The sequence below is a fragment of the Phoxinus phoxinus genome (genome assembly GCF_949152265.1).
Source record: "Phoxinus phoxinus genome assembly, chromosome: 1".
NCBI classification, from domain to species: domain Eukaryota; kingdom Metazoa; phylum Chordata; class Actinopteri; order Cypriniformes; family Leuciscidae; genus Phoxinus; species Phoxinus phoxinus.
Window position 1 is genome coordinate 32823274 of NC_136876.1, and position 23016 is coordinate 32846289.

Sequence of the window (23016 nt, forward strand, 5' to 3'; positions counted from 1 at the left end):
ACTGCCACAAGGTATTTGCACATGCGCAATATGGAAAACCCCGCATGGGCTCCACAAAACATGAACACATGGATTGGGAATGACACCAGGTAGGTCAAATTTGATAGCTGACATCTGTGGGTTTAAGCGCGGGCGCGCGCTTCTTGCAGGAGCGAAGTTCACAGTGCTGCTCTACTGCGCGCTCCCGCGCTGGAGATCTCCGTGCCGTCTCCGCCTTTCCAGCCCAAACTCGCTTTGTTTCGTGGGACAAACGCCATAAAATGGAAAAGATATATAGGTAAGAAGATCATAAAATTCAACTAATTGCGCTATACTAAATTACTAAAAGGACTATATAATTGACCTAGTTGTTTACTTGATAGATTTGTAGCCTAACTGTGATAATGTAAAAAATAAAAATAAGTGAGTCAAAAGTACACTAAATGCGACAGACAGAAAACTCATATAATAAAAGCTTGAATTTAGTGATAGTCTATTCAAATTAAATAACGCTAACTTTTAAACAGACCCCACTGATTTGGTTTGAACCGAGCTTTCTTTGTCTCAGTGCAGATTCAAGCCTATTAAGTTGTGAATATACAGTAGGCTAGGCTATAGCCTTGAAAGTCTCATGTGCCGGATATATGCATCATCATGCCATACATCGAATCCTTATGAAATTTAAGAGTAAAATGGAGGAGAGCAGCTACTGCGTTTAGGCCAATAACAGTGCACATAATTCTGTATTTTGTTAATGCTTTAGTAACACTTTATACTAATAACTTTATTAAGTCGTTACCCATTAACTTATAATGTTCAATAGATACAGTCTACATACAGTGGGGTCCAAAAGAGACCATTAGTCAAAATGCTTTTCTATTTTGCTTTCTCTTCTAATTTGGTACATTTAAGTTTCATTAGAAAGTAGGCTATATTATGAACATTAAATGAGTGAGTACTATATATATATATATATATATATATATATATATATATATATATATATATATATATATATATATATATATATATATATACCCAATATGTATATAGTGAGTACTACATGTATATATACCCAATATGTACCCGTGTGTGTGTGTGTGTGTGTGTGTGTGTGTGTGTGTTTATATATAGGCCTATAGTTCTGGTAGTTCTGATTACATGTAATCCAGATTGCTTAATCATATTTAAAAAAATGAAATACTTGTAATTGTATTTAGATTATATTACCTTTTAAAATACTAACAATCAGAATATATTCTGATTGTTAGTATTTTAAAAGGTAATATAATTAATCAAATAGAGTATATATACTCTATTTGATTAATTACATGATTACATATTTTTCACACAATGGCCCTATATTATGCAAAATTTTATGATTCTCCATAATTCTTTTTGTAACTTTTTTTTTTTTTTACCAAACGCTTTTATTATGTTTGGAAAGTCCTAAAATTTAACCATGGTTAAATCTTGCTGCTCTGATGTCAGTCAATGGTCACATGACATTTTTAGTAAGGGTTTTATTTTGATGATAGTTTTATTTTTTTGTTTTTTAAGTTACTTTCATTTTACATTTTTATTATTTAGATGATTAGCTTTTCATCAACTGCAGTTCCTTCATGAGCCCCAGTTTGGGAAACACCGGTGTAATGTAGGCCTAATCAAATTAATGACTGTAACTAAAGACCAGCTTCCTTAGCAGGACATTGTTTCAAAATGCAAAGGCTTGACATTTTTTTTCTCTGTTTACTTTCACATTCTGTGTCCCCATCTATCATAACCATAGAAGGGTTAATGCAGTGTCTCTGAATGCCAGGATAAATTTGAAAAAGTGCCTATAGTGCACAGTATGCTATACGGCCAGGGGAGTTCAAATTAATCCGATTAGGGAATTACAGCATTCCAAAACACTATTTCATCATCTTGATTGAAATACTACCACAGAAAGCGAAAATTCTCTGGGCAGCAGCTTGTGTCCAAATTTCAATCTTAACCGTTCTATTTAATCAGAAACGATCTGAAAACAGGGCTTTAGGTGTAAAATATCGAAATTGTCCTTTAAATGGACAATAATAATTTCTCCGTTTGTTGTTTTTGGGATTAGAAGTGAAATAGAAAGTAAGTTGTAAGTTGTCACTTGTTAACATTAAATGAAAGACTGTTGGGGAAATTAAGTGATATAGGCCCAATTGTAACCCTAAAACCTTATAGGCCCTATCATACACCTGACGCAATGTTTTTTTGCTAGTTTCAGCCCGACGCAGTTATCATTTCCTGCGCCACGTTGTTTAAATAGCAAATGCATTTGCGCCCATGGGCGTGCTGGTCTGAAAACGAGGTGTGTTCAGGGGTATTGATGCCGCATTGCTATTTTGAGGCAACTGAAATAAACTGCGCCGTTGACCAACTGAAACCTGGTCTAAAGTCAATGGCGCAATATATATATTTTTTTATTTAAAGAGCGCGTTAGTATGCGCCTAGGGGACAGGGACGCGCAGAAGCACACAAACACGGCAAATATAAAAAATAAAAGGATTACAATGTAAAAGATTATTATTGTGTACATAAAGATATGGTGGAAGCCGGCATGTCCTGTAGATGGTCTGCTTGCGCGCTTTTACCTCGCGCACGAGCAGAACCGCGCACGCTCTGGAGACGCGTTCAGTCTTTCCGCTTGCAAATTCCGTCATGTAAATAGCAGCCTGCCATGGCGCAAGTACAACTGGCATTTGAAGGGAATGGGAGATGAGACTCTGATTGGTTTATTGCATGTAAAGGCCAAAATGCACGGCAACCATTTTTCCCTTCTTTAAACTAGCAAAAGTGGATTCGTACACGTCCTGTGCATTAGACAATGCGCTTAGATCGTTACAATATGTTCAAAAACATGTTCATGTCTAAATTGAAATATTCAGTCTTGCCTCTTGTTCTTTACCAAAAGGGCAAGGCAAACACATGGTGCCAAATTGACTCATATATCAACCGACTGACTGATCAAAGGTCTGATGGGTGTGACCCTTACAAAGACACAATTAGACACAGACACACACAAAAACACTCCTGCATTCATTTTACATTCATACTCATAAAAAACAGCTCTTACACTGCTGTAAGCGCCATAGAGGCCATAGAGAGAGAGGACGAGAGGACAGTCTGAATGAAGCTTTACATATTCAATTGCAAAAGAGTGGTATGATCAAGATAAGTGTATAAATCAAGTTGTTATCTCTGTATTTGGTGAAGTGTAAGGAGAGTAAAAGGGAGGAAATGACATTTACTCAACACGTTACAATAATACTGAAGTCTCATTATGATTGTTTTTCTTTGCTCCTTTAAGAAACACAAAGATAAAACCAAACCTTTATTGACTTGATGGCTCTATACTAGAAACAATGTTAGATAGATAGATAGATAGATAGATAGATAGATAGATAGATAGATAGATAGATAGATATTTTTTTATATTAAAGAGATATTATTTTATTATAATATTGACCTTGTCTTTATTTCCTCAGAAACGTCTAGCTTTTGCAAACTCCAAAATCAAGACAAGCAACTTTTTGCCAATCGTTCATCACCACCGCCATGGAGACGGTTGTGATCGTGGCCATCAGTGTTCTCGCCACCATCTTCTTGGCATCATTTGTGGCTCTGGTGGTTGTGTGCCGCCATCGTTACTGCCACCCTCCGGACTTTCTGCACCAGTTTGATTCCAAGTATGTACCTGAGTGTGTACACTACAGAATAAGACATGGCCTCATTCATTCCCACACTCAGGATTAAGCAGGCATCAGCATTTTGCATTCCAACATTCTGAGCTATGAAAATACCTCTACTCTTCTTTTTGTTTATATTTTAGACCTACAGTGGATTTGATCGGAGCGATGGAGACTCAGAGTGAACCATCAGAGCTGGAGCTGGATGATGTTGTCATCACGAATCCTCATATTGAGGCCATACTGGAGAACGAAGACTGGATCGAAGATGCCTCGTATAACTTCTCTCCACATTCACAACCATAGTATTTTTTATTGATAATAATATCCTGTTATTAACACTTCACTGATATCTTTCTCTCAGTGGTCTTGTGTCTCACTGCATTGCAATTCTGAAGGTAAATTTTGTGCTCAAATTTCAAGACCAAATACATGAAATCTTATAATATCATATAATTAATGTTTAAAGACCTGGATAATTTGGGTATGATAGTATGATTTTTTTATGTATTTGAAAGAAGTCTTATGTTCACCAAGGCTGCATTTATTTGATCAAATAAAATAAAAAACAGTAATATTGTGAAATGATGACAATTTCCAAATAACGCTTTTCTATTTTATTCATGTGATGATAAAGCTGAATTTTCACCATCATTCCTCCAGTCTTCAGTGTCACATGATCCTTCAGAAATCATACTAATATATTGATTTAGAGCTGAAGAAACATTTATTTTAATTATCAATGTTGAAAACAGATGTGCTGCTTAAAATTTTTGTGAACGCATTTTTTAACATTATTTGATGAATATAAAGTTCAAAAGATCAGCATTTATTGGAAAAGGAAATATTTCCTAACATTATAAATGCTTTACTGTCCCGTTTGATCAATTTAATGCATCCTTGCTGAATAAAACTATTCATTTCTTTACTGACAAACATGACATGAACTGTACTGTAGTGTAAGCATAATAATACACCGCATTGCGTCCTGATTCTGTACAGATATGCCACACTCTCACCGAAAAGCTTGTCGCCATGACAATGGGCTCTGGGGCAAAGGTCAAAGCACCTGCCAGCCTGAATGACATCATCACCGTGGCCAAACGCATCAGCCCAAGGTAAACAGTTTGAGGAGTTGATATGACACACATGAGACTGAGTGTTGAGACTGACACTTTGTGCCATCACAGGGTGGATGACGTGGTTCGATCCATGTACCCTCCGCTGGACCCCATTCTTCTGGATGCCAGGTAACTTCATATGCTAGTATGTCTATATGTCTATTGTACTGTAGCCTACGTTTAAATTTCTGCAAAGAAGTGCATTGACTTTGCCACATTTTTTTTTTTTTTTGGACCAGGGCCACAGCATTACTATTGTCGGTCAGTCACTTGGTACTGGTGACACGAAACGCCTGTCACATGTCTGGCAGCCTGGACTGGATCGACCAATCACTGCATGCAGCCGAGGATCACATGGTGGTGTTGAGAGAGGCGGCTTTAGCGTCTGAACCAGAGAGAGGTTTGCCAGAGAGAGAGCAGTCAATCTGAATCACTCACAAAACTTTGGCAGGTTTACTGTATGTACATACACTATTATGAATGCGCCTGTATAGAATCTGCTATTTAGTGGGCAATACCTCAACACATCCATGGTATGAATGAGAAGGGCACCTTAGCTTAGCCTTGTTTCCAAACGTTGTTTCTTTCTCTCGTTCTTTCATTTGATCTGTTACATTCCAGTTTAATCTGTGGTCATACTGTCTGATATTTCCTCATGCTGGATTCAAATGTAGATGCTAAACAATGCCTGAGACAATCAAAAACATAAATGTATAAACCAAATGCAAAATGTGCTAAATGGTATAAGTTTGTTAGCTAAACCTTTTATAAACATAAGATCTACCTTTTATTTCTTGTGTCTCATATTTAAGTCTGCATGGTGTGTTGTAATTATTTCATGCATTAATTACACATTTCATTATTACCATCAATAGTCATTTGTATTTTTTCTCTCTAAAATATACAAATTCTTATTTCCAGTTCAGTATCATATGCAGATCAGTTTGCATTTAGTACATAGTAAATATTAACAATTTGAAAAGACATTTGCATAGTATAATCACATGTTAAGTTGATGTAGTACTTTTGTATTAGATTTCTCTTATTTGTGACCCTGGACCACAAACCCAAAAAGTGGCCGAGATACAACTATTGTAATATTTGTCCGAGATACAACTATTTGTAAATCTGGAATCTGATGGTGCAAAAATATCGAACCATTGAGAAAATCGCCTTTAAAATTTTCCATTTATGTTCGCGATTGTGCTGCATTCACTATTTTATATTTTAACGGTAGGACATTTACAAAATATCTTTATGGAACATGATCTTTAATTAATATCCTAATGATTTTTGGCATAAAAGAAAAGTTGATCATTTTGACCCATACAATGTATTGTTGGCTATTACCACAAATATACCCGAGCGACTTGTGACTGGTTTTGTGATCCAGGGTCACATTTTGTCTCTCTCATGTATACACTACGGTCCAAAAGTTTGGTTAGATTTTTTACAATCTTTTTTTAAAGAAGTCTCTTATTCTCACCAAGGCTGATAATCAAAAATAAAGTAAAACAGTAATATTGTTAAATATTACAACCATTAAAAAAAGTATTTCTCTATTTGAATATGCAATGTAATAATGTAATTTATTCCTGTGATTTTTCAGGATTCTTTGACAAAAAGAAAGTTCAAAAGAAGCATTAATTTGAAATTGAAATGTTTTTTTAATAGTATGCTTGTTGTTACTGTCAATTTTATCAACTTAATGCATCCTTGCTGAATTTATTAATTTTTCAGAAAAAAAAAAAAATCTTACTGACTCCACACTTGAACAAGTGAAACTTGCTGGATGTGAACAGTTACACAGCAAGCAAAACTCGCATTCTTTTGTCAATCTGCTATCTAGATGTTGCCTGTAATTTTTCACCAGTCACATGAGTCTAAATCCACACTAATTCCCACCCTCAAACCCCCACTACACTTTAACCTTTCAGCTGCTACACACACACACACACACACACACACACACACACACACACACACACACACATACACAGTACTCTGTAATTCATGTATTAAATATATCAATCATATAAGAAGAATACATTTCAGCATTCTGTTGTTGACTATCAGTATTTCCCCTTTTAATCCCTATTGCTGTGGTTTGCTTCTTTTTTTTTTTTGAGCAATCTTGTTACTGATATTTCTTATTTGTTCCTCTATTTGTTCTTCCATTCTTGCTCTGTTTATGTATTTGAGATTTGTAAAGTTGAATAAAAGTTTCACAGTGAAAAGATTTCATTTTGTTTTATTTTAAAATAAACATGACTAAATTCAACTGTAAGTTCAGTAAAACAGCCAAATCTTTATTCACATGTGCTGCTTTGTGTTGAGAGGAGAGATAAAAGGCAGACAGGAAGAGATAAAGAAAGCGGGAAGAGAAACAGCTGCAATGGAGGATGGGGAGGAAGAAAGAAAAAACATGGAAGCTATTTCTCAAAGTCATAGTTAATGGTTCTGTCTAGCTTTGAGCAGAAAGCTTTTGGCCAAAATGAGCGATGGGCATTAGACATTATAAGAAGCAGCAGACTGAAAAGACACACTCACACTTACACTGTACACGTGACCGCCATCAAGAACATGTCATCTTACAAACACATCTTTTTTTAAATATTGCTTCATGTTGAGCCTAGGTCACAGTGCTGCTGACACTCAGTAAAGTCCTTTGCTTTTCTTCAGGTCCATTTTTTGTAAATCTGATAGACAGTTGTAGTCATTCCATGTCATTCCTAAAGCAGCCTAAAACAAATGAACAGGACAGTTACTTCAACCTCTCCTGGTGTTTCTTTCAAGAAGATTGTAAAATAGCCTATCAGACTTAATAGTTCACTTGATATTAGCCTCTATTTTCTTAATCAGGTGAGCTATAATTTGATAGGTTGACTTTGAAAGACAGACTTTAAAAAAAGACAGACTGCCTGTAAACCAAATTGTGTTTATAAGATTTGAGTTTAATAAGACTTTAGTTTGTAGTTAACTAGACATCCACAAATTCTGCTTTAAAAAAAAAGATACTATAGTTCAAACATTTGGAGTCAGTAAGGTTTTTTACATTTATACTTATCCTAATCGTAACTTAAACAGGGACAGAAAATACATTTATAATGTTACAAAATATTTATATTTTAAATAAAAGCTGTTCTTTTGAACTTTATATTAATCAAAGAATCCTGAAAAAAATGAATCAAGGTTTCCCCAATAATATTAAAGCTACACTGTGTAGGAATTACTCCCATCTAGCGGTGAAATTGTATATGACTTACAACTGAATATTACTTTCTAGGCCCTCCCATACCGAGGGCGTTTTACCTCCTACAGAGGAGAGAAGGGTATTCCTGCACAACCGGAGGCTGCAGTTTCAGGACCCCAGTTCTAGGACCGCAGTTCCAGGACCCTATTTTTTGTTTGTGACAGCGCCACCTACCAAAACCACTAATTGAACCTATTTTAGACTCCAGCTTCGATATTTGACCACTGTTTATGATAAAACTGGTTTGCAGTGACAATGATTTCTTAATTTATGTCAGGAGTGCAAAATTATTAATCTGTACCGTCGTTATTTTGAATAGAAATCATCACTTATAAAGCATGTCTTCTCCAGTTTATTTGTGTTCACAATATACAGCATCCGCTAGGGCTCTTAGTCCAATGGTGTGCATATTTGGAGAAATAATGATTTATCATCACATGTTTGTAAAATATTTAATCATACAGAATAACATTTCTATTCATTTTCCACTGAATAATGCGATCTGAAGAGCTCAAACAGCGAACTCTGTCTCTCCTCTTCCTGATTTGCGTCAGTTAAGCTCTTAGCGCTCTCTCATTCGCTGTACAGCTGTCAATCATCTCACGTGGTTCAACGTGACCATACTCCTGCCCTTCTGCATGACGCGGTCCTGTGTACACTCCCTCATTCTGACCTCCGTGATAAAGCTAAAGACACATCGCCTTATCTGAAGCTAATAAATGCACGATTTCGAGTGTGTGGTTTGTGTGTGATTTTCGTACGATTTGGGGAATTTTCATATGAATAAATAATGTTTACAGTATACATGCTAAGCAAGGTGTAGCCATTAGCTGCATTTAAAATGCTAAATATAACATATTTTAAAAATGTTTTAACTTAAAACCATTTAAAACCGCGACCGGAATATGATACAAATACTCGATGGTGGTTTAAAGTGAGCTTTAAGTAAAAGTGTAATATTAATCTTTTAAATTGTGTCATGTAGACTCTACTTGTTGCTCTAATCCACCTGCTGCAGGAGCTTTTCTATTCCATAATCTTATTTCTTAAAAGAATTAACGCAAGGTCCCAAGAATTTTTTTTCTTTTTTTTTTTTAAACAAGACTTAAGATAATAGATGGATCTTACAAACTAAACACATGAAACTGCAGCTCCCGCTATATCACCCAGTTCGGTAGGTGGCGCTGTGACAAAAAACTAGGGTCCTGGAACTGCGGTCCTAGAACTGGGGTCCTGAAACTGCAGCCTCCGGTTGTGCAGGAAGTGGCTGTATGACTGGCATGACTGGAGGTGGCTGTATTATTTAAAATCTGCCGGCAGTCGCGAGTAATCTCCCCCCTCGCATTTGTCACTGTGCCACTGAGTGTAAAAACGCGAAAGGCGAAGCTTGAATTTCCAGGTATGTCCCTAATGTATTTTCAAGATGGAGGCGCAACATGGCTTCCGCCATTCGATCGACTCGCTCGTATGTATTATAAATGGCAGATTCTATGCTTACAAGAATACTTGATTAGCTGGTAGAAGTAATTATACATTAATGAGCACATATAATTTTGAAAGAACAAAGTGTTTTTTGCTAAGAATCAACTTAAACAATTACAGTGTAGCTTTAAGCAGCACAACTGCTTTTAACATTGATAATAAGATATTTTTGAACAATATTTCACAATATTACTGTTTTTGCTGTATTTTTCGGCAAATAAAATTAGCCTTGGCTAGCATTAAAGACTTTCAAAAGCATAACAAACTTACTGAGCCCAACATTTTTAATGGTGGTCGTGTATGTCTGTAAAATTATTTATTAAATTAAATAAATAAATATAATTTTGTTTAATTATTATTTATTAAATACCTAAACAAAAAAAAATATTTAAAATAAAACCGCCCTTAAACAACATATAAAAACAAAAATAATTTTTTTTTATGCTTTGCAAGTCAGTAAGTCAAAGGTTTCGCTATGCAAGACTCAATTGATATAAATGAAATATCTACATAAAATACAATTTCAGGTTCAAAATATAGTGTAAAATATAAAGCTGCTATTGCTATACTTTGAAGCTCAACCATACTGTAATATATGTTTCCCCCGTTTTAGACAAGGTTGAAACTATTCCCAGACTAACATGCATGTTTGACTGGTTTTAACTGAAAGCAACTTGCACTGATATAGTATCTTAAAATATGTCACTGTCATTGTTTTGTCTCAAGATGCACAGCAGTAATGTTTTTTTCTAAGGCACATTTTATAAAAGCTACTTAAATATCCTACTTGAACTAAAACCTAATCCTTTCTAAACCTAATTTATTCTAAGTCCTGTCTGTGAAACCAGGCCATTATGTTTTAGCGTTAGACCTTGAAATCATGCTGAGACAGGTAGTTCTCCAGGTGTAAAGGATCCACTCCCTCAGGTAAAGGTCTCTTTAGCAGATCCTTAAGGGGAAACTGGGTCTTATTATGGGCAGCTAGAGCATCCTGCACCAAAGTCAGCTTTTTACACACTGTGCAGTCCTGGAAGAAAACACAAACACATTTAAATGAGACTTCAGTCTAAATCAAAGATAGGCAACTCCTGTCCTGGAGGGCCACTGTCCTGCAGAGTTTAGCTCCAGCCCTAACTAAACACACCTGAACAAGGCAATCAATGTTTTCAGGATTACTACATAGATACAGGCAGGTGAGATGTTATCAGGGCTGAAGCTAAACTCTGCAGGACAGTGGCCCCCCAGGACCGAAGTTGCCTATCCCTGGTCTAAATCATGTAAGCACTCACTCATACATATGATGATGATATGTCCTCACTCACTTGTACTCCCTGTGTCAGTCTCATCTCCCATGAAGGGAATATATTAGTAAAGGTGAGAGGCTCTGCCCCTTCATCAATAAGGTATGCCATGGGAGGCCGTCTAGGATTTCTCTCTGAACACAAAACACCAAAAAGAACCTTATAAAACAGAAACAGAAGACTTCTGAACCGCTCCTGTGCTCTTTTCGACGAATCCAAACTCACCTTTGCAATACTGTAAGGCAGTCTCCATGGCGCACTTCTTCTCTTTGTCCCAGTGGGGGCGCTGTGAGACTGAAGCTTCACAACTTTGCCATAAATACACCTCCAGATAGTTATCCAGCAAGAATAGTGCTGCCGAGAGAATGTTACAACACCACAGCAGTGAGAAGAAAACAAATAATGCTTATTACGTTCAATTTGTTCTAGTTTTATCTGTTTGTCTGAGAACACCAAAGTTATGTATCTTGTATTGGGAGGTTCACACTTGTTAATCCACGTCTAAAATGACCAACTTAATCCTGCGTGATCTTGTTTCATCTTTCACACTGTTTATATTTCACCCTGGATTTGGAATGAATTCTGGGTAGTGATGTTTCAGATTTGGACAAGTATGATTTTATTGGACACGCATGGCATGATGCAACGAGCAGACAAGTTATTTTAAAGTGCTCCTATTATGCTATTTTAAATGCTTCTAATTTGGATGTTGTCTAATTTAACTTGTTTTGGATGTATCCTATAACAGGTTTATATGCATCCAAGGTCAAAAAACACTTTAGTTCACCTCTTTTCTCCAGTGTCTGAAACGGTTCGATAAAGGATTCGGTCTGTCTAAACCCCTCCTTTCCGAGAGCTCACTCTGCTCTGATTGGTCAGATGGTCCAGGCTGTTGTGATTGTTCTACCGCTTACAACTTGTGTCGGAAACAAAACGCCCATTACCATAGCTGAATTTCAGCTCCGAAGGCTTGTAACAAACAGTAGTGATGGTGTCAGTCATATCAGTTGAAGCGCAAGACCTCCTCCTTTGGAAATTCATGCAAAGTGGATTTGCTTTTGCAGCGCATTAAACAGCGTCTTTTCGACATGTCGACAACACGAACCAAACTCTTCCAGGCCTCAGCTACAACAACAGTGTTTGAGGGCGGGACAAAGTAGTCGTTGTTCAATGAAATCCATAGGCAAATTTGTTACAAACGTACGTATATTTGAGCAGGAAGTAAGGCTGGAATTACCGCCGACTCGTTTCAGGCAGCTCAGAATCGGTTCTTTCTTTTGGAAGACAATAACTCCATTTATTGTGCACTTTGATTTTTGAAACTTTGCAGACCCTTTACAATCACAAACAGCTATATTACACACTACATGAAAGTTGACATCCGAAAAAGCATAATAGGGGCACTTTAATAAATGCTTGTCCATCTGATCAATATTTCAGTAAGTCCACACTTTCATAAGTACGAAACATTGCTTCGCCGTTGAAATTGTGAAAAGCCTTTATGTCCACTTGCGTTTCTGTGTATGTGAACTTGCTTGCTCTCACCTGGATGTGGCACAGAATATAACTTATCCTGGAGGAAAGGCATTGCCGTAATTACTCCACTAACATGGGAGGGGCTAATGAGCTCCGCCCCTTCAAACGTTCCTGATTGGGCACTCAGGTGAAAAAGGCGGGGGGTAAAGTTAAATTTACTAGGATCTGAAAGGAATACAAAACAGAGCATTTCTTGTAAAAAAAAACGGTTGCAAACATTAATTGCACGACAGAGAAAGTTCACATGGTTTCTCATAGTCTGTTAAACATCACACCTTGTAGCATGCAGTCATATGACTTCTTGTCCTGTGGTCCAATAGCATTCCAGAATTCTGCGGGCTCTTTCCCCTCCTCCACTTCCTGGACATTCATAAAGCCGCCAGTTCTCAGACTCAGCTCAGGTGGGCACCTAACCATTACAATCAATCACATAAAATCACATGAAATCTGGCGATGTGCGTCATTCATCACGTTTCATGGGTTGAATATAATGTTAAAGGTGTGGCTCACATCTGTGTGAGGCGTTGGACGGTCTGCTTGGCCACCTGACGTGCTTTGCTGTGGGCTTTGCAGCCATGCCACAGGTAGATCGCCCCCTGCTGGCTGTTCAGCAAGACCAATGAGCCACGAGACCTCAGACTGGAGCAGGAGCTTGGGACCTCTAACAGACTGCCCTCTACAGACACATCGCCCCTCACACAGAACAGATGCCAGCCTCCTGAAACACATACCAAACCTATATTGTCAGATGTAATAAGTGGATCCATAGCAGAGAAGAGGATTCGATTTTTCAATGACCAGACCTGTGTCTCTGCTGTGTTGTCTATAAATGACCATTCCTCCCTGGAACAGCTGCAGAAAACAGGGCGGCTCCTCCCCTTCTGTTACAAACACCTGAGAACTACACTGATGGGTCAGCGCTGGTGACAAGTCCCGCCCACTGGCATTGGAGTGCCGCCCCTTCCAGATGAAAAGAGCAGATCGTTCCTGACCTCTTGCCATCTGATCCACTGGTAAATAATAGGAGAATAAATATACAAAGTATTTAAATACTCAAACATACTAATTTTCAAAAATGTTCATTTTAATATGTATAATAAATATACACTACAGTTCAAAAGTGTAAGATTGGTAAGATTTTTTTATTATTTTTAAAAGAAGTATATGTTCATCAAGGCTGCCTTTATTTGATCCAAAATAAAGCAAACTGACTGTGACAACAAGATTACAGGAGCGAGGAGCAGACTTAATGTTTGGATAAATCCTGCATATGTCACTAGAGAGAAGTCGTTTTCCCCGGATGGTCCAGTTATGACTTTTCGGTTGAACATTACAAGATCAAAACACACAAAATTAAACATATTCAAAATCTATAACATGCAGATAGAAAACTGTGAATTTTCATCTCATGCCGACTTAAATCAAATATATACTGTATGCGTGCATTGACTCACCTAACGCTGTGAGGCTGTAAGTCCAGCGTGTAGCGTATGTGTAGCCCTCACTAAACTGTCCCAAGCTCTCTGGGGCAACCTTACACTCCTCACTCTCTGAAATAAGCCACGATTTCACCGCAAGTGTGCATAACTCCACCTGCCGACCATCACTCAGAGTGACCATATCTCGTCCCCTTCGTACATCCACACCATCCAGAACGATTTGTGACACCGCTGAGAGACAGACTCCACCGAAGAGAGCTCTGGCATCACATGACCACTGTTCAGCTGACACTGGCTGAGGAGATGATATGAGTGAGGGGGTCTGAAGAAAAGACGGAAAAGATTATAGAGCTAGAAAGAGAGAACATAAAATTATTTCAAAGTGAAACCATTTGCCATATTTTGATTATTTAGCTATATTGTGCAGCCCTAGTCATAGGTATAAAAGAGGAACCTGAGCTATGTTTGTTATTATACATGTATGTAAGCCTCCTCACCTGCTCTTCCTCTTGTATGAAAGGTTCGATGTGATTTTTGTTCACTTTTGTCTGCTCAAATGAGTTCGCAAACTTCTCTTTGAACAGTACCGTCTCATTTTGATCAAACACACGGCCAAAAAGTGCCCAGTCTGGCCGTCCAGTTCCCTGCCTGAACACACAAATAAGTACATGTTGGTGAATACAAGCAATAAGATTGGATTTCTCTTTCTGCTTGTATCCTAACATTCTATTATTTATCTTTATTCCTTCATAGGAACAAAAAATATATATTTTACATAATTTATACATTCATACAAACTTACGTTGTTCATGCAGCTTAAGTGCTGCAGTCATTAAAACAAAGGAGACAGAGCAAATACTGAGACGTTCTGATATTCATATTAACGTTAATTCAAGTTGTTATACTGATAATATAATTCTTACTCATTAAAAGGAATGCAAAACAGAAGCATTTTCACTAATGGACTTTTGGACCGCACTGTAGCTGGATATATGAATAATCTCCCATTACAGTGAACCTACTTGGGAATGTGGGCACTGCCACCAGAGGGATCCAGAGGGTTGATCCTGCAGTTGCTGTAGTCATACGCTCCGTCCCAAACCTGCTGAGCCAGCTGAAGGGCCAGTTTCCTCTCACTGGGGCCGACGTCTGTCCCATGCCACAAATAGAGCTCGCTGCCGAAGTCAAACAGCAGAGTCTGGAACGGAAAAAGCACTGTCAATAAATGTAACCAACCACCTTAAATAGCAGTTTTGTCATGTGTAATCACAAGCGGTTATAAAGTGCATTATAAAGTCCATGCCATTTATTCTTTAATAGTATATGGCTTGAGATCAGGACCTGAGAGGAGTTCAGTAGAGTGAGGTGTGGTACGGCAGCCCAGGCCTGCTCATGGGGGCTGAGTCTGTCCCCCTGCAGCCTATAAATACAGTTTGACTCTGATATGGCTCTCTCATAGTACTCATCGTCATCTGTACTGTCTGGACCTGCAAAGTGATACGCCGCCATAAACATACAAATGTCAATGGAACAGTATTAGGAAATCAAAGTGTTGTTTTTGATGGGATATTTCCTGTGGGGTACACAGTACGGCTCTTGCCTTTATACTGGGTCTGTCCCCCGAGAAGGTTCCAGAACTCTGCTGCCTGCAGGCTGTCTGTATTTACACCTTCATCCAGGTGAACGACGCCCGTTGCTTGACAACCCATATCCCTCTGGGTCACAATACACGAGGCCATTTCAGACGCCTAGAACACACCAATAGTCAACATCCAGGAACTAAATCCCCAAAACTGACACCAAAAACATTTCAAAATGATTAGGGATGCAGAAGTCTCATCTGAGCTGAATAATACTAAATTAATATTTAATCAATGTATTATTTTGATTTTGTTTTAAAAATACCCAAAATATACTGTTGAGGATGAGACAATACTTGCACTGGCTTTAACAGGAATCACACTTTTTCTGTGTGAACTGATGGTACCTTTTCTCTCTCGATGGTGTTGGAAAGTTTGCCGGTCCAGAGGAAGCAGTGTGAGGGTGTGACCAGCAGAAAGCAGTCACCACTGTTAAGAGAGTGTGACACAGGCTCCACCAACCGCACCTGCACCTGCCTCCACCCTGGATACACACACACATGCATAGAACACATTACCTGCATTGCTCTCGCAAGAAACTCTCAGGATCTTATGGAACTTCCAAGCATGGAAACTTGAAAAATCAACTGTGCTTCCATGACTATTACAAACCATGTCGAATTTTACAATGTATACTAGCACATGAAAAAGTTCAGGGTATGATTTTTTTTTTTTACAAATAATTTTATTTAGCAAGGATGCCTTATTTTTAACAAAAGTGACAGTAAGGAAATGTATAATGTTGCAAAAGATTTCTATTTCAAACAAATGCTGTTCTTTTGAACTTTCTATTCATCAAAGAATCCTGAAAAATAAATATCATGTTTTCCTTAAAAATATTAAGCAGCACAACATGAAAACATTCAGAAATGTTTCTTAAGCAGCAAATCATCATATTAGAGTGATTTTTGAAGGATCATGTGACACTGACTGGAGGAATTATTCTGAAAATTCAGCTTTGACATCACAGGAATACATTACATTTTAAAATATATTCAAATAGAAAACAGTATTGTAATAATATTTCACAGTATTGCTGTTTTTACTGAATTTGCAGTCTTGGCCAACACAAAATGCTTATTTGTGACCACAAAACCAGTCATAAGTCGCACAGGTAAATTTGTGGTAATAGCCAACAATACATTGTATGTGTCAAAATGATCGATATTTCATTTATGCCAAAAATTATTAGGGTATTAAAGGAACCGTATGTAAGAAATGTATTTCAATTAATCATAAAATGGCCCTGATGTGTCAGTAGACATTAATAAATCATGTTAATTTCAAATACTTATATCACTGACAACAGTAGTCCGGCCAGGATATTGTCATTCAAAAGTGAAGTTGCAGCCCTCAACTGATGTTGATGTTGTCATGTTGTGTTTTGGCCTGATGCGCCACCCTCCACCTATCTACCAATCACGAAGTCAGAAGTGTTTCGGCATCCGGGTTGCCAGCTCTGCTCTAGTCTTGCCATTGGAAGCTCCTTGTAGCAGCCTACGTTCCTGCTGGATCCTGCAGCCTATCTGGCAACCTTGAGTCAGGGGGAGGGGGAGGGGATACACCGCTCTACAGTAATTTGAAAGTGATTGCAGTACCAGTTTTGGCCATAATCTTACATAAAGTTCCTTTAAGTAAAGATCATGTTCCATGAAGATATTTTGTAAATTTCCTACCGTAAATATATACAACGTGAGTGAATGCAGCACAATCGCGATCATAAATGGACAACTTTAAAGGTGATTTTCTCAATGTGACTGGTTTTGTTGTCCAGGGTCACATTTCATAAACATAAAAAAATCGACTGTAAATATATACGGTAATATTCTGAAGAGCATTAGATGAATATTAGAAGCATTAGCATACCTTTAACCTGGATGAGCATGAGTTTGTTGTATGGCACTATGGGTCTGCTCACTTTTCCAGAGGAAGTGACATCAGCTGGGGTGCAGTTAGAATTTTTCAAAGCTTTAGGGAAAATAAAGATATAAAAATAAGAGAATTGTGATTGAAAGAAGTATGATGATGCTAAATATGTTTAAGACATTTGATTAATCATGATAACATATTTGAATCACCTGACTCTAAAAAAATTGAAACACTGGCTGACAAGTAAAAGACCAGGAAGATAAAATTTTAACCTGTATTATTCTCCGTTTGGCTGTTTTCCTCAGGCTGCATGAAATCCTGCTGGATATCCTCTCGAGCAGCAAGAGCACGTAATGGATTCCTCGAGCCCTGAGTCCTGCGGGACGGCCGTACTGAGCGCCGGTGTTCAGCTACAGCTGAGCTCAAACTAAACACACACAGAGCATTAAACCTGTCTCTAATCACATTGAGAAATCCCTCAGATATACATGTACACACAGACGCTGGCTTTACATTGGTGAGTTGGTCTGACAGAGAGTGCTGAAGTCTGGCTCTGTGTCTCCTCCAGTGGTAGGACATGCTGGCAGTGAGCAGGGGTCAGAGGTCATGACCTCTTTAGCCATCCCAGTACCAAACATCTGACTCTCTTGGACTTCATTGGTGCAAATGGTTTGTGTCTCTGTAAAGATGAGTTTGGGAGAGTCTTCCTCATCACAGATTTCCTGAAATAACAGAAAGAAGTGAATTAGTTGATATTTTAATATCTTATATCAAAATTGAATGTGACGGCAAAGCTGAATTTTCAGCATCATTAATCCAGTCTTCAGTGTCACACGATCCTTCATAAATCATTGTAATATGCTGATTTGTTGCTCAAGAAACATTTCTTCTTATTATTAATGTTGAAAACAGTTGTACTGCTTCATATTTTTGTGGAAACTGTGATACAATTCTTTTCAGGGTTCTTTGATTAATAGACAGTTCAAAAGAACAGCATTTATTTGAAATAAAATCTTTTGTAACAATTTTACAACAGTCTTTACTTTCACCTTTGATCAATTTACTTGCAAACATATTTTAAACAGTACTGTATGAATAGCTTAAAACTACCTTGTCTCTCCCCGTCACCTGTGGTTGGCTTTGAGTGGACGTGGAAACCTCTTGAGCTTCATAAGAAAGACTCCTCTAGAGAGGGCGAGAGAAAGATGATAATCAATTTTTAGGTCTGCTGGTCGAAGTCAAATCAAATAATTGACATGCCATTATTGACAGTAAAGTCACTTTTGTTTTCTGTGGACAAAACAAAATGGATCTTAAAAGGACAAGGCAGCCAAATTAACACACTCAGGACACACTATACAGGAAAACAGAAAAACAAATGTTTTGTTAAAAAGCACATGCTTAGAGCAATAACAGTTTATAGACATCACAATGACACATTAATAAAATTCTCACCTCATTGAAAAACATCACATATTGAGGTGTGGTGCTTGAATGAGAGTATACAGAGGAAAACACAGGCTCCTGAGAGGAGGAGAGGAGGAGGAGAGGAGAGGAGGAGAGAGGAGGAGAGGAGAGGAGGAGGAGAGGAGTGGAGAGGAGGAGAGAGGAGAGGAGTGGAGAGGAGGAGAGAGGAGAGGAGGAGAGAGGAGAGGAGACGAGAGGAGGAGAGAGGAGAGGAGAGAGGAGAGGAGGAGAGAAGAGAGGAGGAGAGGAGTGGAGAGGAGAGGAGAGAGGAGAGGAGAGGAGGAGAGAGGAGAGGAGGAGAGAAGAGGAGGAGAGAGGAGAGGAGGAGAGAAGAGAGGAGAGAGGATGAGAGGAGAGGAAAGAGGAGGAGAGAGGAGAGGAGGAGAGAGGAGAGAGGAGAGGAGGAGAGAAGAGAGGAGGAGAGGAGGAGAGGAGAGAGGAGAGGAGGGGAGAGAGGAGGGGAGAGGAGAGGAGAGGAGAGAGGAGGAGAGAGAGGAGGAGAGGAGAGAGAGGAGAGGAGAGAGGAGAGAGAGGAGTGGAGAGGAGAGAGGAGGAGAGGAGAGAGAGGAGGAGGAGAGGAGGAGGAGAGAAGAGGAGAGAGGAGGAGAGAGAGGAGGAGAGAGGAGAGGAGAGAGGAGAGAGGAGGAGAGAGATGAGGAGATGAGAGGAGTGGAGAGGAGAGAGAGGAGAGGAGAGAGGAGGAGAGAGAGGAGGAGAGAGAGGAGGAGGAGAGTAGGAGGAGAGGAGGAGGAGAGAGAGGAGGAGGAGAGGAGGAGGAGAGAGAGGAGGAGGAGAGAGAGGAGGAGAGAGAGGAGGAGAGAGAGGAGGAGGAGGAGAGGAGGAGGAGAGAGAGGAGGAGGAGAGAGAGGAGGAGGAGAGAGGAGGAGAGAGAGGAGGAGGAGAGAGAGGAGGAGAGAGAGGATGAGGAGAGAGGAGGAGGAGAGAGAGGAGGAGGAGAGAGAGGAGGAGGAGAGAGGAGAGGAGGAGAGAGGAGAGGAGAGGAGAGAGGAGGTGAGAGGAGAGGAGGAGGAGAGAGAGGAGGAGGAGAGAGGAGGAGAGAGAGGAGGAGGAGAGAGAGGAGGAGGAGGAGAGGAGGAGGAGAGAGAGGAGGAGGAGAGAGAGGAGGAGAGAGAGGAGGAGAGAGAGGAGGAGGAGAGAGAGGAGGAGGAGAGAGAGGAGGAGGAGGAGAGGAGGAGGAGAGAGAGGAGGAGGAGAGAGAGGAGGAGGAGAGAGGAGGAGAGAGAGGAGGAGAGAGAGGAGGAGGAGAGAGAGGAGGAGGAGAGAGGAGGAGAGAGAGGAGGAGGAGAGAGGAGGAGAGAGAGGAGGAGGAGAGAGAGGAGGAGAGAGAGGAGGAGGAGAGAGAGGAGGAGGAGGAGAGGAGGAGGAGAGAGAGGAGGAGGAGAGAGGAGGAGGAGAGAGAGGAGGAGGAGAGAGAGGAGGAGGAGGAGAGGAGGAGGAGAGAGATGAGGAGGAGAGAGGAGGAGAGAGAGGAGGAGAGAGAGGAGGAGGAGAGAGAGGAGGAGAGAGAGGATGAGGAGAGAGGAGGAGGAGAGAGAGGAGGAGGAGAGAGAGGAGGGGGAGGAGAGGAGGAGGAGAGAGAGGAGGAGGAGAGAGGAGGAGAGAGAGGAGGAGAGAGAGGAGGAGGAGAGAGAGGAGGAGGAGAGAGGAGGAGAGAGAGGAGGAGGAGAGAGAGGAGGAGAGAGAGGATGAGAGAGAGAGGAGGAGGAGAGAGAGGAGGAGAGAGAGGAGGAGGAGAGAGAGGAGGAGAGAGAGGAGGAGGAGAGAGAGGAGGAGAGAGAGGATGAGAGAGAGAGGAGGAGGAGAGAGAGAGGAGGAGGAGAGAGAGGAGGAGAGAGAGGAGGAGGAGAGAGAGGAGGAGGAGAGAGAGGAGGAGAGAGAGGAGGAGAGAGAGGAGGAGGAGAGAGAGGAGGAGAGAGAGAGGAGGAGGAGAGAGAGGAGGAGAGAGAGGAGGAGGAGAGAGAGGAGGAGAGAGAGGAGGAGAGAGAGGAGGAGGAGAGAGAGGAGGAGAGAGAGAGGAGGAGGAGAGAGAGGAGGAGAGAGAGGAGGAGGAGAGAGAGGAGGAGGAGAGGGTGATTGACTAATAAAATATCATACAACAACAACAACAATATATGCTCCGTCAAATAGAATGAACACAGAGAGACAATAACTAATGCAATCTCACCTTTTAACACATAAAGTAATAAGCAACAATGTGTGACCATTAAGTCAGTTAAAGTAACTGAAACACATTCTGTATAAACTCACATAGCAATCTTACCCAGCATTGAGTTTGGGGAGTAGATTCAGCTGCACTGACAGTCTCATCCTACAGGGGGCAGTGCGGATATCAGGGAGAACAAAGATATTGAGTTGTGACTCACATACTGAATGCATGCTAGCATACATTTGACCACAAACACACATGCTGGTGTATTTATTTACACACAGAAATACAAATAAACCTCCTAGTCAATATCTCCTAGTTAAATATGCTTTGATATTTCAGGTTAAAAAAAACACAATTAAATGAGCATCTCATACACACACCTGTGGCCCACTGTTTAAACTGATATTGCACCTTGCCTTAGCACTTTGCTCATCCTCTTCTTCTTTAGTTACTCTTGAGTCTGTCAGCCTGTGAAAAAGACTTTCTCATTTAATAGGAGCCAAACAGTGATGAATTTTGTCAAAAACATACCAAATCATATTCAAATAATATGATAACAAATACCAGTTTGCAATATCAATTAAGCAGCAAAACAGACTGTTTTTGTAAGAAATATAAACAGCCTTGTGTGTAACAATAACAATTTTATTGTATTTATTTGAAAGAATTAAATGCAGTTTCAATTCTATCCTTGTATTGTTCAACTGGTCGAGGTTGATGTGGGATTTATAAAGTAAATAGTAATAAGTAATGTAATGGTTTATAGAGAGAGTGATTAGTAAAACAATCTAATCACACTTTGAAGATGTAATTAGTAGCTAAGTGATTAATGACTTTTTTAGAGTAACTATCCAGCACTGGCCACCATGTATTGGATTTGCAAAGTTTCAAGCCAGCAATGAACCAATTTTCTACCTTTTGATCCAATAATCTTTGAAAAACTGACTGTGAAGGGGTACTATATTTATATTTGGGTAATATATTTTCACAAATATCCACACAAAAAAATATATACACTACTTAACCCTAACCACAAAAGTTTTAGGTTGGTAAGATTTTTTTATGATTTTGAAAAAAGTATTTTATGCTCACTAAGGCTACATTAATGTGATTTTAAAAACTGTAAACACTGTAATATTGTGATATTGTCACAGTCTTCGTCTGCACCTGTCTGTCTTAGTCTGCACTACACTTCCCAGTATCCCTTGTGTCTCCACACCTGAACTCACTCCCTCAATCATCCACCTGTTCATCGTCCTCATCATCTGTGTCACCTGTCTTCACCTTGTTAGTGTTCGTTTGTTTCTGTATTTAGTTTGCTACTCTTCAGTCTGTCCTTGTCGGTCCTTGAATATGTTACAGTGTATCGTGAGTGTTACCGTTTTGTGTAAGCTTTATTATAGTAAAAGTTTGAATTGGAGCTTTGTGCCTTTGCCTTTGTTCACCCGCACCATACCCGTGACAGAAGGACCGACCAAAAAAGGAAAGGAGGAAGAACGGACCATAAGATGAGTTGGGAACTCGCTGGACAGATTGTGGCGGTGGCTCAGGGTAGCCGCGATCTGTTTGAATATACAGCGCAGTTTTATCTTCTCGCCGTCACCAGCATCTTGAATGATGAAACGCTCAAGGCCTGTTATTGTATAGGGGCTAACGTCGTTGATCCGAGGGAGCTCCCAGATCTCTCCGGTCTGGACTGGAGAGAGGCGCTCTCCATTTGTCTGGAGAGCTTCATCCCACAGTACGCCGTTCCTCAGCCTGATCATCACGACGTTCCAGAGCCTGAGCCGCACGTCATGCCTGCCGCGCCTGCGCTTCGCGTCCGGCCTGCCCAGCCTGAGACGATTCACGCCTGTCCAGCCAAGCCTGCACTTCACGCCAGTCCAGCAGAGCCCGCTGATCCTGCGCCAGAGCCCGCTGATCCTGCGCCAGAGCCCGCCGATCCTGCGCCAGAGCCCGCTGATCCTGCGCCAGAGCCCTCATCGCTGCCCAGCACAGAGCCCTCATCGCTGCCCAGCACAGAGCCCTCATCGCTGCCCA

At 40.0% G+C, this 23016-nt stretch overlaps 2 protein-coding genes across 11 annotated transcripts in view; one reads left to right on the forward strand and one right to left on the reverse strand.

The window, feature by feature from the left end:
- Nucleotides 1–19: 19 nt before the first annotated feature.
- On the forward strand, nt 20–7052 carry tmem98 (transmembrane protein 98). The gene is made up of 7 exons (XM_079606050.1): nt 20–277; nt 3498–3698; nt 3842–3973; nt 4063–4096; nt 4701–4816; nt 4889–4948; nt 5059–7052. The coding sequence occupies exons 2-7, from the start codon at nt 3568–3570 to the stop codon at nt 5246–5248; spliced, it is 663 nt and encodes a 220-aa protein (XP_079462176.1). The 5' UTR covers nt 20–277; nt 3498–3567; the 3' UTR covers nt 5249–7052.
- Nucleotides 7053–7054: 2 nt separating this feature from the next.
- Nucleotides 7055–23016, reverse strand: part of svilc (supervillin c) — a 35618-nt gene continuing 19656 nt past the window's right edge. For 3 of the 10 annotated variants that reach the window (XM_079605971.1, XM_079605968.1, XM_079605963.1), the window contains 21 exons: nt 21357–21444; nt 21088–21135; nt 18795–18863; nt 18450–18524; nt 17853–18061; nt 17612–17766; nt 17337–17438; nt 15818–15954; nt 15431–15578; nt 15172–15317; nt 14853–15028; nt 14328–14478; nt 13846–14152; nt 13195–13401; nt 12902–13109; nt 12667–12800; nt 12401–12556; nt 11081–11209; nt 10877–10989; nt 10426–10581; nt 7055–7561 (listed from right to left, as the gene is read on the reverse strand). In XM_079605971.1, coding sequence (XP_079462097.1) covers nt 7475–7561; nt 10426–10581; nt 10877–10989; nt 11081–11209; nt 12401–12556; nt 12667–12800; nt 12902–13109; nt 13195–13401; nt 13846–14152; nt 14328–14478; nt 14853–15028; nt 15172–15317; nt 15431–15578; nt 15818–15954; nt 17337–17438; nt 17612–17766; nt 17853–18061; nt 18450–18524; nt 18795–18863; nt 21088–21135; nt 21357–21444 — 3001 coding nt within the window. In that variant the 3' untranslated portion in view covers nt 7055–7474. The remainder of the gene's footprint in view (nt 7562–10425; nt 10582–10876; nt 10990–11080; nt 11210–12400; nt 12557–12666; nt 12801–12901; nt 13110–13194; nt 13402–13845; nt 14153–14327; nt 14479–14852; nt 15029–15171; nt 15318–15430; nt 15579–15817; nt 15955–17336; nt 17439–17611; nt 17767–17852; nt 18062–18449; nt 18525–18794; nt 18864–21087; nt 21136–21356; nt 21445–23016) is intronic. The other 7 variants (XM_079605964.1, XM_079605970.1, XM_079605967.1 and 4 more) reach the window with 3 other exon arrangements.

Excerpts from the sequence above, each read along its gene's own strand:
- tmem98 (XM_079606050.1), top strand. The coding sequence starts at position 3,568 with ATGGAGACGGTTGTGATCGTGGCCATCAGTGTTCTCGCCACCATCTTC. Across the intron at positions 3,699-3,841 it reads CTGCACCAGTTTGATTCCAA|ACCTACAGTGGATTTGATCG; the intron begins GTATGTACCTGA and ends TTTATATTTTAG. Across the intron at positions 4,817-4,888 it reads GCCAAACGCATCAGCCCAAG|GGTGGATGACGTGGTTCGAT; the intron begins GTAAACAGTTTG and ends GTGCCATCACAG.